The sequence below is a fragment of the Diceros bicornis genome, chromosome 4 (genome assembly GCF_020826845.1).
Source record: "Diceros bicornis minor isolate mBicDic1 chromosome 4, mDicBic1.mat.cur, whole genome shotgun sequence".
NCBI lineage: Eukaryota > Metazoa > Chordata > Mammalia > Perissodactyla > Rhinocerotidae > Diceros > Diceros bicornis.
In genome coordinates this window covers 33256598-33273670 of record NC_080743.1, presented here as the reverse complement: position 1 = coordinate 33273670, position 17073 = coordinate 33256598, and the positions used below count along the sequence as shown (strand labels likewise).

Here is a 17073-nt window from a genome sequence, read left to right as displayed (position 1 = left end):
AGTTTTTGGTTGACATTTTATTTTCTTTTAGTACTTTGAAATTCTCATCCCACTATTTTATGACATGTATTATTCCTGATGAGAAGTCAACTGTTAACCTTATTGGAGTTCCCTTGTACGTAATGAGTCATTTTTCTCTTGCTGTCAAGATTTCCTCTTTGTCCTTGACTTTTAGCATTTTTACTAATATGTCTATGTGTATTTCTCTTTACATTTATCCTACTTCACATTTGTTGAGTTTCTTTGATGTATAGTTTAAGATTTTTTCTGTCTGTTTTTTTTAAATCAAATTTGGGAAATTTTCAGCTATTAGTTCTTCTTATGTTTTGTCTCCTTTCTTTCCTCACCTTCTGATATTCCCATTACAGGGTGTCCTTAATGGTGTACTACATATCTTTAAGGCTCTGTTAGTTTTTTTCATTCTTTTTTCTCTGTATTCTTCTGATTACATAATCCCTCTTGATATCTCAAGTTCGCTGATTCTTTCTTCCGCCAGTTCAGATCTACTTTTGAGCCCCTCTAGTGAATTCTTCATTTCGTTTACTGTAGTTTTCAGATCCAGAATGCCCATTTGGTTCTTTTTTATAATAATTTCTGTCTCTCCATGAATATTCTCTATTTGACGAGATATTGTCACCATACATGCCTTATAATGGCTGCTTTGAAGTTTTTGTTAAATTTGACACCTGGGCCCTCTGAAAGGTAGTTTCTGCTGTCTGCTTTTTTTCTTGTATGGATCACACAATCCTCTTTCTTTGAATGTCTTGCAATTTTTTTTTATTAGAAACTGGACATTTTAAATAACATATTGTAGCAACTCTGGATACTAATCCCCTCCTCCCACCCACAGGGATGGGGGCTTGTTGTTCTTTGCTTATTTGTTTAGTGTCTTGATGAACTATTTTAGCGAAATCTATTTCCCCTTTAGTGTGAACCTCTGATAGCACTCTCATAGGGTGAAGCCTTGGGTGTAATAACACAATTATTATGGGCACAGTATTGGGCACAATAACCCTGGTTTTATCAGGAGTCTCTATGCCTTTTCCCCTGATTTCTTTGTTAAACTGTTTGCCTGTGTTGGTATCACACCCAGCTCTTAGTCTCTACTGACTGCTGGTTGATTGCTCTGTTATTTTTGACAATGTCCTGGGATATAAGTTGTTCCACAGTGTGATTCAGTTGAATTTAGGCCCCTTTGCTGGGGTAGTTTTTGAGGTGAGTCTTTGAGGTTTTTTGTGACCCCAGGGGAGCTATTCTTAGCTATCTCTTTCTCTGGTTCTCTCTGGTAAACTATCAGCCTTATGATTTAGTTCATTGCTCTCATGAAGCTACCAGCCTCCTCTTAATTGTTTGCCATCAAAAATCTTTATTGTTTTTGAGAACTTGAACTTCCTCACATACAAATTCAAATAAAGTCAGTTCCTTTGGGGAGAGCTGTCTGTTCTTATGGCCTGCCTCTTCCTCTGGGAAATATCTCTGAGCCACAGCTCCAGAGCTAGGGTGGTGACAGTGGCCTGCTACTCTCAGAGTGAGACTCCTGCTTTATGAACAGGGCACTGGTGTAGGCAGTAGCCTTGATGTCAGCTTGTTTCTCCTGGTGTGCTAACTCCAAACCATTGCAAGCTGAGGTGAGGGTGATCAGGACCCCAGTGTTATAGGTATGCTGTTCCTGAGGCAGAGCCTCTGCTCTATGAGTGGAGTCTGGTGGGGCAAAGGAGCTCTCGACTTCTCAGCTGCACTTTCCTGGAGTTTAGTTGCTGCATGGCAGGTAGAGGGAGGAAGGGGATGATAAATGCTGACAGTGCTCCCCTCCTTAGGAGATACCACAGCCCTCAACTAGAAGCAGGGGCCAGAGAGAGCCCTGTGTTCTTGGCTGCACTCAAGTGAGGTGGAAGTTCTGTCATGCTGAGCTGGGAGAAGGGATGGTAGGGACAGGTTGTACTTCAAATGCCGAAGACTCTTGCCATTCTTACCAAGTTTTAGTAGATCTTTCTTGAATAAATGTTTCTTTATTTGCTGTTTGACTTTAAGATGATTTCTGGAGACTTTGAAGGATTGTTATTTTTATCAATTATGCTTGTTTTGCTGGGGAGTTGATCTGCAGAGGTCTTCATGCCACCATTCTGAAAGTGACCACTAGTGGTTATGTTTTAAAGGCTTGCATAAGACAGGGCTTTGAAATTAATTCTTTATTGAGTTACTCAGGTGCCATTTAATATTATTTACACACGTGGTTAAAAAGATTTTCTTTTCTACTTTATACCTCACAAAGTCACAGTAGAATATAGTCTTCATCTTTGGATGAATTTGAATATAAGCCCAACACTTAGAAGAACTGAGTTCTAATTCAATCCCTTTTGTATATTAATAGTGAGATCTCCAGCAGTTTATTTAACCATGCTGAACTTATTTGCTCATCCAAAATATTGAGATAATAGTAGCTGTTTGTAAGTTAAATTAGATAATATGTGTGAAAGCAATTTGTAAACTAAAAACTTAAAGTGGAGAGTATTGTTGTTACTGGTTTAAATCAAATCTGGAGTGAAGTGTCTCTTTTCTGATTTTATTCTCATCTAAGAATATTAAGTATAAAATTTATCTTGAAGAGTCATTTTTATAGTTTACATAATTTTTAAATCCTTCGTATTATCATTAATAAATATTCTTATAAAATCAGCTAGGATATCACCTAGTAAATGATAAACTTAGATAAGTTTATTGTGGAATTACAATAGTAGAAAGGGAAACAACGTTTTTAGTGTATGTCTAGTAGTATTATAATTTCTTATATCTACTCATTTATTTTGCTCTTTCTGATGATTCTTTGTGGAGCCGAATAAAGGCTCTTTTTCATATGTGAAAAAGATTAAACGACCATTAATTTTCATAGTATCATAGAATCTAGATTTGGAAAGTGATCTTAGAGTTGGTTAAGTCTAGTAGGAACTTTCCCCTCAGGGCCCCTGTCAAATTCTTATCCAGCCTCTGCATGAACAAGTCATGGGCAGCGAATTATGTCGCTGTGAATCCATGTCGCAGTACCCTTGGATTCCATTTTCGCTCTGCTTTAATTGTTAGGGTGTTTATCCTTCAGAAAGCATGTTGTATCATGCATTTCATTTATTCTTTACTGCAATCTTTTGATCCAAGTGTTGCCACATTTTGCATGTGAGGAAACTGAAGATCAAAAAGAATAAATGGTTTACTCCAAGTTATGTGACCAGTATGGATTAAAAACCAAATTCACGATTTTGAAATCATTTGTTTCAAAGACATGAACATCTGCTACCTACTAGGTGCTGCATGTTAGAGACTCAAAGTTTAAAAAAAAATCCCTAATGTTTCAACTCAAAGTGTTTATGGTTTAGGAGGGAAGAAAGATTTATAAAGCTGCAGTTACTGTAGATTGGTATGTCCCAGAATAGATGTTTGTGTTGTGTAGAACAAAAAGACAGATCTAGATTAGTCAAGGGAACCCTCTTGGAAGAGGAAAGTTTGAGATGAATGTCATTTTAAATGACAAAGTTGGCGATAAAGTTGGCTGGTGTGATTTCTAAGATAGTCGCAGCTACCACTTATGTATTTATTATATCTGAATCCAAATCTTCCTCCGTTAATTTTTACCGTCTCAGTTCTGCATTCTCGACTAATACAAAATAAGTTAAATCCCTCTTCCACGTGAAAGCTCTTGAACTATTGAAAACCTCTGTCTCATTCTAAGTCTATTCTCTCGTTTTTTCTTCAGCTATTACATACTGTTTCTTAACACAGAAATATTGTTGAAAGATGTTGGGAAAAATTGTTAATTGGATTAAACTGAAGCAATTACCGCCATAGTTCCTTCTCTCTGGTCAAAGTTTGTTGTTTTGTTGTTGTTGTATTCATGTTTCTTAGTTTGTTTTTCCTGAAGAATTAATTTTTACTATGCATTGTCTGACAACTTAGTTGAAAATGTGAGAGGAATTACTCCAATCATATTTTGTCCAGTATAACCCTATTAATGTAAGCTGAGATAACTGTTTGAGGAGCCAGGTCACATTTTGGACATACTTTTAGCTTTTTGTCAATTCACGTCCTTAAGAGTTTTTCTTAATTATTTGATTTTTTTCTAAAAGTACTTTGATCCTTCTCACTTTATCTGTATGAATTTTTGTTGTATTAGGATTTTCCCACACTGGAGTCTTTTTTTTTTTACCCAAATACAGAATTTCTCACTTACTTTTCTTTAACACCATCTTGATAATTTTGAGTCATTTTTCTAATTTGTTTAGATCACATGTAGTCTTATTTTTCCGTCGTGTATCATAAGTTTTCTCTCCTAGCTAAGCCTTTGTTTGGCAGGGGGTGGGAGGGTGTGTGGGGGTGTGTGGAGGGTGGGGGTATAGTGTGTGTGTGATGTGTGTGTGTGGCACTGGTGGAATATTAAAATAAAATTTTGATTTTTTTTTACATGCCAACCTATTTACGTATGTTTATACATTGTTTACACTGTTTTCAGAGTATCCTGGCTTTAAATCCTCGAACACAAACTCATGCAATTCTGCGTTCCACTTCGGCCAAGAAATTAGACAAGAAACATTGGAAAAGAAATCCTGATAAGAACTGCTTTGTAAGTACTGCTGCTACATGATTTCATGCTGAAAATTATCTCATTCTACACATTGTAAGACAAGATTTTTACATATGCTTTGAAATACAATTAAATATGCATAACATACAGCTGTGATTTTTTTCCTATTTTAAATATTTTATATTTGAATAATCTCGAAAGTGTGTTTAATTTTACTGCTTTAAAAAAATCTATTGAAACGCTTAAAAATCATGTAAATTTAGGTTGGTGCCAGCATTTTTCTTAAAATTCTATAAAATTTACCTTAAAATTGTTTATATAATGACACAATGATACAGAAGAGTTTCCATATTACAGATATAATTCAACTGAAGAAGGGTACACTGGTATATACAAACTGTTTGAAAATATGCTTTGGGGGAACATATGAACATTAGATGTTTAGTGTGAACATCTAGTATTTCCAGGTGAGGTACAGAAGCAAAATAGTGTTTCTCTGGGATTACTAATTGCGAGAACCTTATTTAACTGGGCCTATGAGGTGATTACAGAGGTACAACTGCGAGGCCATAAATGGGGATGGGGATTAAGTAAGTAGAACCTTGAAGGCAATATTTAAAATGCCATTTTAGGGGATAGAAATCTTTAACTTTGGAAAGCAATTTCCTTTTTTTCCTGATTTTTCAAAATTAATTTCCACGAATTAATTTTCTCAAATTAATTAATGAGACAATTAATAGTATTAGCTTATTTAACATTAGCTCTTTTGGTGCTTTGTATATACTGTCTAATATAATGATTTTAGTTTGTTTTTATGTACTTCTTTGTTTCTTCCTACATATGAACTCTTTGAGGATGGGAATTGAGGGTTTGTGTGCATGTGCATATGTGTTTATCTGATTTTTTATTTTTCTGTCACTGGCCACTCAGCAGTTTTTTGAATGAAAAAAAGAAATAGAAATACAGATAAAAATACAGAGAAACAATATGACTTGAGATGATCACACAGCCACTGAATAGCACACCTGGATTTGGAATTCAGTTTTCCTTGCTCCAGTTTTGTGAGGTTTGCATTCTACCATGACATTTCTAGTAGAGGTCTCTAGAAGGACATCGATGTGGTCCAAATTAGATCAAGGAATAGACCGACTATAAGGCATGACCCTGTATAATGATGTGAACAATTGAAGGGCAATGAAAAAAGAATCGTGTAATTTTCGAAGTTAGAAAGCCTTTAAAGATTATCACGTCTAAATTTCTCATTTTAAAGGTGTAAGAACTATGATCCAGATAAATTAGATGACTTCTCTAAGGTCTCACTTATAGATTATTAAACTATTGATGGTCAGAATTTTACTTAGAAAGAGAGACTTTTTCTATTGTGATTGTTGTTATTATTATTTTATGGAAATTAGCATTTTTATTCCAGAATGATATCCTGTAAATTGAGTCTTATTTTATCATGTTTTTTATAATTGCAAAGATGCAGTGAAATGGGCTCTCTCCATTAAATATATATTGGCACAAATTCCTAGGAAAGCAATTTGACAATATCTTTGACAATATTCATTAACATCTGTGTTAGTTTGCTAGGGCTACCATAACCAAGTCCACAGACTGGTTGACCTAAAGAACAGAAATTTATTTTCCCACAGTTCTGGAGGCTAGGAGTTTGAGATCGAGGTGTCAGCAGGGTCAGTTTCTTCTGAGCCTCTCTCTTGCCTTGTAGATGGCTGTCATTTCCCTGTGTCTTCACATTGTCTTCCCTTTGTATGTGCCTGTGTCTGAATTTCCTCTTCTTGTAATGATACCAATCATAGTGGATTAGGGCCCACCCTAATGACCTCATTTTAACTTAATTATCTCTTTAAAGACTATCTCCAAATACAATTAATTTCTGAGGTACTGGGGGTTAGGACTTCAACATATGAATTTTGGGAGGATTCAGTTTAGCCCATAATAATGCCTTTAAATTGTCAAACACTTATACCCAGTAAGTCATCTTCTAGTAAATTATCTTTAGGAAGGAATTAGTAATGTACATGAAGAATTCAGTAGAAAGTGGATTATCCCAACATTATTTATTTGGTAGAGAAAAATGAGAGGGAAGATCCACTGAATAACAACCACTGGGTTGTGGTTAAGTAAATTAGGGCATATTCATTTGGTGGTAAATTGTGCAACGTTAAAATTATTTTTGAAATAATAATCTGGAAAAATACTCATGATCTATACATGGGAAAGGCATTACATATCACTATATTTAAGAATGTGTGCACTTATCCACAGCCACACATATCCACAACGAAAAAAGAAAATATAACTAAATGTTAATAGTGATTATCTTTGTTTCCTTGGCACTTTTGTACATTTCGAGTTTTCTATAAAGAACAAGTGTTAGTGGAAAAATAAAATGAAAGCTTTAAATATATGTTAAAATAATCTCAATTTATTAGATCATATTTATATCTCTGGATGTATACCATTTTGAAAACTATATGACACACCTGGATTAACAAAGAGCAGTGAGGTTCATTTGAAAAAGGGAAATAAGGAGCTAGGGTTGAAAGTTATCCTCAGTGCAGTTAAAGGATGCGGTCCTTTTCCTTTTTATTATTTTCTTCTTTGTGCTGGTATGATGAATTGAATAAAAGTTTTGCCAAAAGATATGATTTATTTTTTAAAATTTATAAATTTTCATACTTGTGTTTTATAATCACTCATCTAAATTAAAAAGCCTTATACATAAGACAAATATAAGAAGACTCTGAAAGATGGAGAGAAGGGCAGCCAGCTAGGGATATGGAACCTGAAGACCCGTAAGTGGTGAGTTCTCTGGGTTTTCTTTTTTCATCATATATTCCAGCCTTGGAGCTGAAGAAGTTGGAAACCCAGAAAGGCCAATCAGCACACACACACGCAAAAGCTGCAACAAAAATCTATTCTCTCTAATCAAAATACCAGAAAGTGACAGCCTAGCAAGACAGAAGACTTTTAGACAATAACTGCTCTCCTCTAGCCAAACACACACACACACGAAATTGTGACCCCATCCCTATGCATTTCATAAAGGCTGAGTGGGGAGCCTAGACTTCCACCCTGGGGTGAGATAATGAGATGCCCCAATACCCCTACTGGGTGAAAGAGTAGGGAGTCAGGACTTTCACCCCCACTAGCTAGCCAGTAACCAAGCCAGCCCGTGCCCTCACCCATACGCCGTGGTGTCAGTGGAGAGACCACTGGACTTTCACCCTGATCCAAAAGAAGAGAAGAAAGAGGGTGGAGCTCAAAAATACTCAAAATAGAAATAATGGCTACAAACTTCCCAAATTTGACAAGAGACAGAAACCTACGGATTCAAAAACCTGAGTGACAGCCAAAGAGATCCACAGCAAGACATCATAATTAAACTTCTAAAAACTAAAGGCAAAGCCAGTATCTTAAAAGAAGCCCACCCACTCACCTCAAAGTAGGGACGACTCCTATGGGCGTTTGATTCTGGCTAAGACTAGACAGTACCATTGACTGGATCCTTGCTCAGCATTTCCTTCCTCTTTACCCTACTTCACCCCTCCTGTACTGGTTTTTCCTGAAGAGCGCTCACACCATAAATCACGTGCACCAGAATCCTTGTCTCACATTTTGCTTTTAGGGAAAATGAACTTTAAATTATTAAACAAAGAGCCAAATCTTGGCCTGTATCAACAGCTCTTGGTACAGCCACTCACTCTTTCCTTCCTGAAATATATTTTTCACTTGGCTTCCGGGACACCAAACTCCATGGTTTTCTTTTCTCCTCATTGGTGTTTCCTTCTTGGCTTCTTTGTTGGTTATTCCTCATCTTTTTACCCTTAAATATTAGAGTGCCCAGCTGATCTCATTGGTGATCTCATTCCATCTCCTCGCTTTAAATACCGTCTACAGACAGATGACTCCTGTATCTATATCTCTAGCCTGGAACACTTTCTTAAATTCTAGACCTCTATAACCAAGTGCCTCCTGAATACCTCCACTTAGATGTCTAATAGGCATCTCAAACGTAACATGTAGAAAATCCAAATTATGATCTTATCTCCAAAACCTGTTCTTCCTGGAGTCATCTCCATCCATTCTTTCATTTAGAGAGAAATATTAGAGTCCACAATTTCCTTTTTTCTCTCACTTCCCATAACTAATTAGAAAATCCTTTGACTATGCCTTCAGATATACCCAGAATCTGATCACCTCTCACCACCTCCACCACCGCCAACCTTTCTAAGCCACCACCATCATCTCTCACCTGAATTGCTTCAATAGCTTTGAAGTGGATTTCCATGCTTATGCCCTTTCCTGGTAGAGTCTCTTCTTGATAATATATCTAAGTAATCCTTTTAAAATTCCTGTGCTCGGAATCTGTGAGTGGTATTCCAGCTTACTCACAGTTTGCACAGTGTCCTCTGTACAGTTGTCACCTCAGCAAGGCCTTCTCTGGCCACCCTGTTTAAAACTCTAACCTGCCCCCCTACCTAGCTCTCCTTAGACTTCTCTGCTTGATTTTTCTTCATAGCACTCATCACTGATAATACTGTTTTTCACTCGCTAATTTGTGTATTGTCTGTCTTTTTCCACTAGAATATAAAGTCTGGGAAAGCAGAGGTTTTTGTGTTTTGTTCATCATGTGTTTTGATTCATAAGCTGAGGACACAGCTTCTAGAACAGTTGGTGCTCACTAAATATCTGTTGAATGAATGTGTGAATGAATATGACTCTTCTTTTACATATTCTTTACATACTAGACATAAGGATTATATATCTTCTTGTGTAATACTGTACAGGTTTCAGAGTACTTTTGCATATTGCATTTAATTTTTACCATGATGCAAATGGACAATTCAGAATTGTTTCCTAATTTTATTGATGAGGAATACTATGCTGAAAATGTTAAATGATTTCGTTAAGCTCATTAAAATTACTTAGTGTTGCAGCCAAATCTGGACTTTTGGTCATGTGAATCTAGTGTGCCCTTTCCAGTATATCAGCTGGCCTCCTTAGGAAAGACAAATAAGATTGTAAGGAAAGACATAAATCAAAGTTAAGGAAATTGTGGATTGTAATGGTTGTCACATTTGTGACCAGTAATCTTACAGCATTTCTGAAGAAAGTGAAAAAGGTACATTTCAACCAACTCCCTGACCAACAAATATAAGGGTTTTATTTTTTTGTGTTTATTTTGCTTCGTTTTCTGACTATTTTGCTTTGGCGTTAGAATTTTCTGTTTTAATTTAATTCAGACAATCACTGACTTATCACTGTTTGCATATCTACATCAGGGTTGTGGGTTGGGGTTCTTTGATGTCTCGGAGAAGATATTTCTCTTGAGCCACTGTGTAATCCTCTCTCCACTGTACAGTCCTCTCTCCATTGTATAGTCTTCTCTCCCTATCAGCTTACTTCCTTCTTTCCACTTTTGTCCTTAAAGCAACTGTATTTCAGGCACTGTATTGGATGCTATTCAAAGATTAATAAAATCTACAAAATAAGTGGTCTAAAATTGTCTATTAAAGTATATTTAAATTTGGTTTTAATAAATGAATTATAGGCTTTTTAGAAAATAGGTGTGTTTGACCTCTAAAAGTGCCCTAAGAGTGGCAATTTTGAAATTTTTTCCCTTGGCAGGTTAATACCCATCTAGAATTAATTGGAAATTCTGAATTCAGTAGTGGATTTAAACTGGCAAATGTGTTTATACTGGTTAATGAAGCATGAAGCAGTTATTTCCAGTATCTTTTAGGCAGGTGTTCCATAACTGCTGTTTATTTTTGCCACTTTTGAAAATGTTGAACTGTTCTAATTACATAAATATTTTGCACTCATTTTCCATTAGGAATTTTTGAAGACCAGAAAATGTTACAAATCAGAAAACTTATCCTAGGTGAAAATAAAAAGAAAAGGCAATTAAAGACAGCCAATTATTAGACATGTTTTTAAGAATTTTAGCTACTTTGTTCTAAACACATGGCACATAGTAGGTACTCACAGTAAAAAAATAAAAATATGAATAAACCATTAGGTGTATTAAGAGTTTGCTAACTGTAGTTATATTTCTAAGTACTTTTTGTGAAGTAACTTGTTTAAGACTGAGAACCACCCTATGAACTAGGTACTATATTTTATCTCCGTTCGTAGATGAGGGAACTGAGGCACAGGGAAGCTGAAGAAACCTGTCCAAGTCCCACAGGTAAATGGTGGAACTAGAGGCTGAACACACGCAACCTGGCACTGGAGCTTTTTAAGTAGAAATTTTTGAATAAGTAAATAAAGATAAATCATTGACTTTTCTTCTTTCTAGGCAATGAAAATGACAGAGTAATGTATAGGTTTTGATAAATCATTTTTCTTCCCCATGTGAATTTCAAAATCTCAGTTACTACTTTGGTTCTGCGTTGATTGCCTGTTTACAATGGGCCAGGCATTATGCCACTTAGCACGCTGGAATAAAGATGAATATGAGATAGGCCTTGCCGAGAACTTCTCAAATTCTTTTGAAGAAGACAGAAATGTCAGTAAATAATAATAGTACTCTTTCAAAGGAAGAACCATGAAGGAATTTTAATTATCAATGTGAGTCAGTCAGATTTGCCTTTAGCTGAAACAGTGTAGCTTTCAGAGTGGAAGGGGATTTTATAGGATAAATTGAGAGAAATAGGGGAGTCAGTTTGGGATCTTTTGAGTTTCTTGTACCTGTAGGACATCCTGCTTAGTTACAAAAGTTGTAGCTCAGTGAATGGGTCAGGGTTGGAGATGAAAAGTTTTGAATCATCAGAATATAAATGGGTAATTAAAAGCCTTTGGCTAGGGTTACCCAGGACGTGTGTGTAGAGTAGAAAGAGAGTGCGGGTTAGATCTTTGGGACCTTTGGGCAAGGATTAGGGAGAGGCAAGTGGGACATTGGTTATCAGGTACAAAATGTAGGGGGACACCAAAAGACTCAGTAATCAAGATAAATAATCTAAAAATATATAAAAAAGTATATAGGGGCACACCTTTTTCCTTTTGCCTCAGGATGGCTCAGCATGTCACTGAACCACCAGCATAGCAAGGGAAGGCGGGGGTGAGAATTTAGCTTAATGCTTAAGCAGCACTATGAGGGGTGAGATCAGAACCACAAGAGCAGAGTGGGAGAGTTCCTACAAGGCAGGAGAGGTCAGTGTGTTTTTCCTCTAATACATAATTTCCAAATGTGGTTATTTTTTGTACTTTGGAAATTATCCTTACAGTTTGCCTTGTCTGCTGGGTCCATTTTTCCTTGTCAAGTTTACGTGACTATTAAGGGATGAAATCTATGTAGTTAATAAAGTTATCAATCAATTAATCTCATTCAGAAAGGGAAGGCGGAGTCATTCTTGCTTAGAACCCAGCTACTTAGCTCTGTTAAACTTGACGTAGGATGCAGGTCCCGATATTGGTACATATCAAATTCACCATATGAATTCCTACTTTTAAGCTCCGAAGTTAAGTGAACTTTTGACCAGATGCACTTTAAGAAGGCAATCCTTGTTCTACCCTCGCCTCTTCTTACACTGTATTTTGAAACAACTTCTCAAGCTTGAGCTTGCTTTCCTGATTGCTAACAGTAGTTTTCTTCCAAAAATAGACTCACTGCCTGAAGGAGTTTCTGAAATAAAAAAATAACCAAAACCAAGATTGTTTGCAACTTAAGGCCTTCTTCAATAGGTGAAAAATACATTGGTTGTGTAGAGAATACAAATATCAGACTAGAAACTCAGGCATGCAGGAAATATAACGTTTATTTTCTTAGAACCGAACTTTTCTGTTTTGCTCTTCTCTACAAGTCGAAGCATAGTTACTGTCACTTTCAGGATTCTTTTTCTCCTGCTTCCACTCCCAACCCCCTCGCCCCCCACCTTATTACTCTGGGCTAACATCTGAGTTCCTGGGGATTTGGTGGGAAGTCTGGTAGGTGAGATGAGCCCAGCTGATTCTTCATGACATTTTGCCACTAATAACCATCATGGGGGGTGTGGAGTCATCCTTCATCCCCATTCACCAGGTTTCTTCCTGTCCCTCACTTCTCTACTACTTTGAAATCCCTCTTGAACACAGGACAATCATTCTAATGTCCCTCTCAACACTGGGGCTTGGAACATTTCATGGTTAGTCACCTCTCCCAGGGCTTCACCGAGTTGTCGAGTTACAGGTTCCCCATCTCGTGACTTCCATGCACCTGGCTAGTATTTGCCATCTCCCTGTTTCCAGCTTGAGGAGCTGGGCACTGATCCTCTTTCTCTGGGATCTACCAATATTTCTGGGCCCTTTCCTTTCGATCCTCATGTTGTCTTTCTATTCTTAAAATATTCATATAGTCTAGATGAGAGGGTAGGAATGGAGAAGAACATTTGCTTTTAACTCATCACGCATTTCCACCTAAATCCACTGTCAATCGCTCAAATCCTTTCCATTTCCCTGAAAACGTGACTTCTGAAATCTCAAGTCTGACAGAAACTCTTCTTACTTCTCTGCTGTCTGCAGTTACATTTTTTCCTTCAAGAAATGCAAACCATTGGCCTCACTACCTAACATGTGTAAATTTCTAAGGGGAAGAAGGAGGGATTATAGCAAAACTATCCCTACCCCATAAAGTCTGATTTTGAATTTGGATTTAACATAGTTGATGATTATTTCCCATTTTCCATCCAGCAGGATGTCAAATAAGGGCTGGTGGGAGTGGGAAGAGGAGGCAGGTTAAGTTACTCTTTTGGGTGGAGAGACTATAAAAAGGAGGGTGAGGACAGGCAAGGCCACTGGAACCCCATGTTGGGAAACTGAGATCACACTTGCAGGACCCTGAGAGTGAGTGCCTCCTTAAGTTTTGTGCCATAGATGCCTCACTTACCTCACCCTACTAGTGGCCCTGAAAACAGCTGCCAACCGAAGGAGTTCCACTGTCCTGCTGTGTTGACCAGCCTCAGGATCCAGGAATGTTCCCATGAATGTTTAAACTTGAGGAGCAAGTGCCAGACCGCAGCAGGGACTCACATGGCTTTGGATGGCACAGGTGGCCCCAGAGCTCCTCGCTGGCTAACTGGGTAGGCTTCTGTGGTCATTACATTAACTTCCCGGTAATGCTACCACACGTTATGCAGTACTGGATTTTTTGGAATGATTAATCTGGTGCTGTTTTACCGTTTATATTTTATGCACAATTATCCTACTGCATTCGTTGAGAACATCGTAATGAATTAGAAAAGTAAGTTTGTTTTAAAATGAGTATATATATATATATATAAGTATATTTTAAGTGATCTTTATTGGACAATCTCTTCTGTACTTCTAACAAAGATTAGAAGTTATCACTATGCAAATTTAGTAATTAGTTTTATGTGTATGTGTTAGGATAGACATTAACTAGAAGAAACTATTTAACCCTTTAAAGAAAATGCAAGTTCAAATGTGATAACCTAAACATCCTGTTATCAGAGTATAAAGCTTTAAGGAGAACAGAGATTCTGAGTTTAAAATCTTGAGGTCATTTAGACATATGTAGACCTTATAATTTTGAAATTGGTGTGGGGTCTTTCATTTTATGAATTCTGACGCATAACCAGTATTTATTTTAAAATAGTAACATACTGTGTATCAGAAGGCATTTTTGTTAGAAGTTTTAGAGCCTAGTTATGGATTTCAAAGGAGAATTTTGGGTGATCTCAATTTTTTTAAGAATACAAAGTATATCCTGAATCAGTAATGAAAATATGAAATCATTGATTGGTTCCCATTGTTTATATATGAAGTATGAACTCTAATGAGCATCTCCTGAACATTTTGGGGCATTAATCTAATGGCTGGAAGTTTTACTTTCCATAGCAGTGAACCCTCTTAAAGAATTCATGTATTGCACCACATTTTTCTATATTTATGCAACATTATCACAGATAAATTATTCTACCTAATTTTAAGATTTACGTAGGATAAATATTTGCTTGAAATGTGAATTATACAGTTTCATTAATTACCAAATATTAGCGATAGACGTAATATCTACCAGACACAGTGATAAGTGGGGGGGAAGGGACAAACACTTTTCTTGCCCTGACAACTTACAATCATTTGCACAGGCATTAAACTCATTCACAATTGAGTGTTGTCAGTACAGCTAATCATGGGAGTTATAGCTGAAGTACGTAACCTGGTTTCAGGATTCAATGTTGCCTCCCTGAGGAAACAAAATTTAAGTTGAAACTATAGATGAAGGAGGGAAAGAAACAGAAAAGAGGTTCCAGCAGAATAGAAAACATATTGAAAAGACTGAAGATGAGGGAGCATATTGAATTTAAGGTACTGTAACAATTTCAGTACCTCATATCTGAAGTGTAGGGTTTGTGGGAAGAGTAGCAAGAGATGAGACAGAAGAGATCAGCAGGGAGCAGTACAAGTAACGATATCAGTGACAATGATGATGATGATACTAATCACACTTATTGAAAAGTTCTAAATTCTGGTTATTTCATTCAGAGAAGTGCATGTGATCTTATTGAAAAAGCGCCTTTTGCTACGTGGTATAATTTAGAGTTTTGCCATGTATTAGCGTCTCTCTGTGACAGTATGTGGTTTCTTGGTGCTTCATTCCACACACAGAATAGTATCGTCAGAGATTTATTCACCAGGCAGAAATATGTAATAAAATGTTAATTGACTAAAAAGAAGAAAAGTGTTAACTCTTGATTTCCTGAGGCTGTTAACAAGAAAGCTTTGCTTTAATTATTTATTTCAGATTGATCACAACTTTCTCCATGTCCATGTGACACACAAATTAAACTCGTTTGTAATTGCCAGCCGTCAGCTGTGTTACTGTTATTTTGTTCTTTTTTAGTTTGAAATTTTTATAATAGTGAAATGGTGACTCTTTTTTAAAACCAACTTTATTGTTAATTAGAACAGAGTGTAGTTATCTAGTCATGGTTTAAGTTAAACTGGAAAAAAGGTGTGTTTCAATTAGCTTTATTAGCAAAAGAAAGAAAACTTTTCCTTTAAAACTAGCTTCCTTATCTTTGAGGTTGGGTTTTTATTAGAAAAGACAGTGGAATCAAAAGGGATGACCTATCAACAGAAAGCTTGATTAAGAGTGAGCTCCAGAGATAAACTAATTGAGTTCAATTATTGGTTCTGCCATTATTAGCTGTGTGACCTTGAGTAAATTCTTTAATCTCTTCCTGCCTCTGTTTCCTCTTCTGTAAAATGAAGATAATGATAGCTTCTACTTGATACAGTTGTTGTTAGGATTAAATGAGTCAATTTGCTTACTATACTTAAAACAGTGCCTGGCATATGTATAATCCTCTATAAGTGTTGTTGCTTATCATTATCAGCATTGATGGGTTGATGCTCCCAGGTCTGTTTCTGTTACTACATATGTAGGTCCATCATGACAGTGAATACAGAACAGAGTAGCTAATTATGGAAAGAACATGGAGAGTTAATGAACAGGAAGATATTAAGGATGATAATGGAAAACAGAGCATTTCCTCTATTGCCCAGAAATTTCCTGGCAGCAAATTGTGTGTGTGTGTGTGTGTGTGTGTGTGTGTGTGTGTGTGTGTGTGTGAGAGAGAGAGAGAGAGAGAGAGATACAAAGACAGAGATAGAGAGAAACAGAAAGCGAGACACCAGATTTTTTGAACACTGCGTAAAATATGCATAAAGTTGGAATGAATTATCTTCCTGTAAATTTTTTTGCCACACTTTGCCTTCTCCAAAAAGCTTCAACGTGACGCCTTGGTCCTGCCCAGTTTCGTTACAGTCTACAGCTCTGCGTTGTCATGGGGACCCCACCCTGGCTGATGCTCTCTTGTGTGAGCCCCTGCAGGGTACTAAGTGATAACTGGAAATATGCCTCTTCTCTTAGAATGGCCCTAGAGTGAAATAATTCATCTCAACATTTGACAAGGAAATTTCTCTTTGGAGAAGTTGTTGATAGAGATTACATATTCGTCCAAGAATATTGAAAAAGGATCCGAAAAATCTGGAACCAAGCTGATTTGATTTGTTTATACAGAAATTCTTCGCATAGTCATAAATATTCAACTGGAATTGTATGATGTATTGTAGGTCAATAAGTACTATATAATAAAGCAGATGTGTGTTAAGACTATGTCTATAAAAACAAAATATGTATATTTTAAAAGATATTAATGAAGCACATTACTGTATTTGCAAATAAGAAATATCTTTGCATACGGGAAAATAGAATGCTTTGAACAAAAGAAATCAGCTAAATTGTCTTTAGAGCCTAATGGTATATTTTACCTTTGCAAAACATTTATTTGGTGCTCATAGCAAATAAATATGCGAGTTTTGCTGTTTTCCGAATGGGCATACAATGGCAGCTGTCTTTCTAATCGCTCCCCTATTCAAGTACTAATCGGTGGAACCCACGGTAGAATGCTGGGCGCCTGAATAGGTAGACAATGGCAGCAGCGTTTTTAATCACGGTCCTATTCAAGCAC

At 36.6% G+C, this 17073-nt stretch overlaps 1 protein-coding gene across 2 annotated transcripts in view; it reads left to right on the top strand.

The window, feature by feature from the left end:
- The window catches only part of DPYD (dihydropyrimidine dehydrogenase), a 776746-nt gene that overhangs the window by 33736 nt on the left and 725937 nt on the right, over positions 1–17073 (top strand). For both annotated transcript variants that reach the window (XM_058538603.1, XM_058538604.1), the window contains exon 2: positions 4499–4609. In XM_058538603.1, the coding sequence (XP_058394586.1) occupies positions 4499–4609 (111 nt within the window). The remainder of the gene's footprint in view (positions 1–4498; positions 4610–17073) is intronic.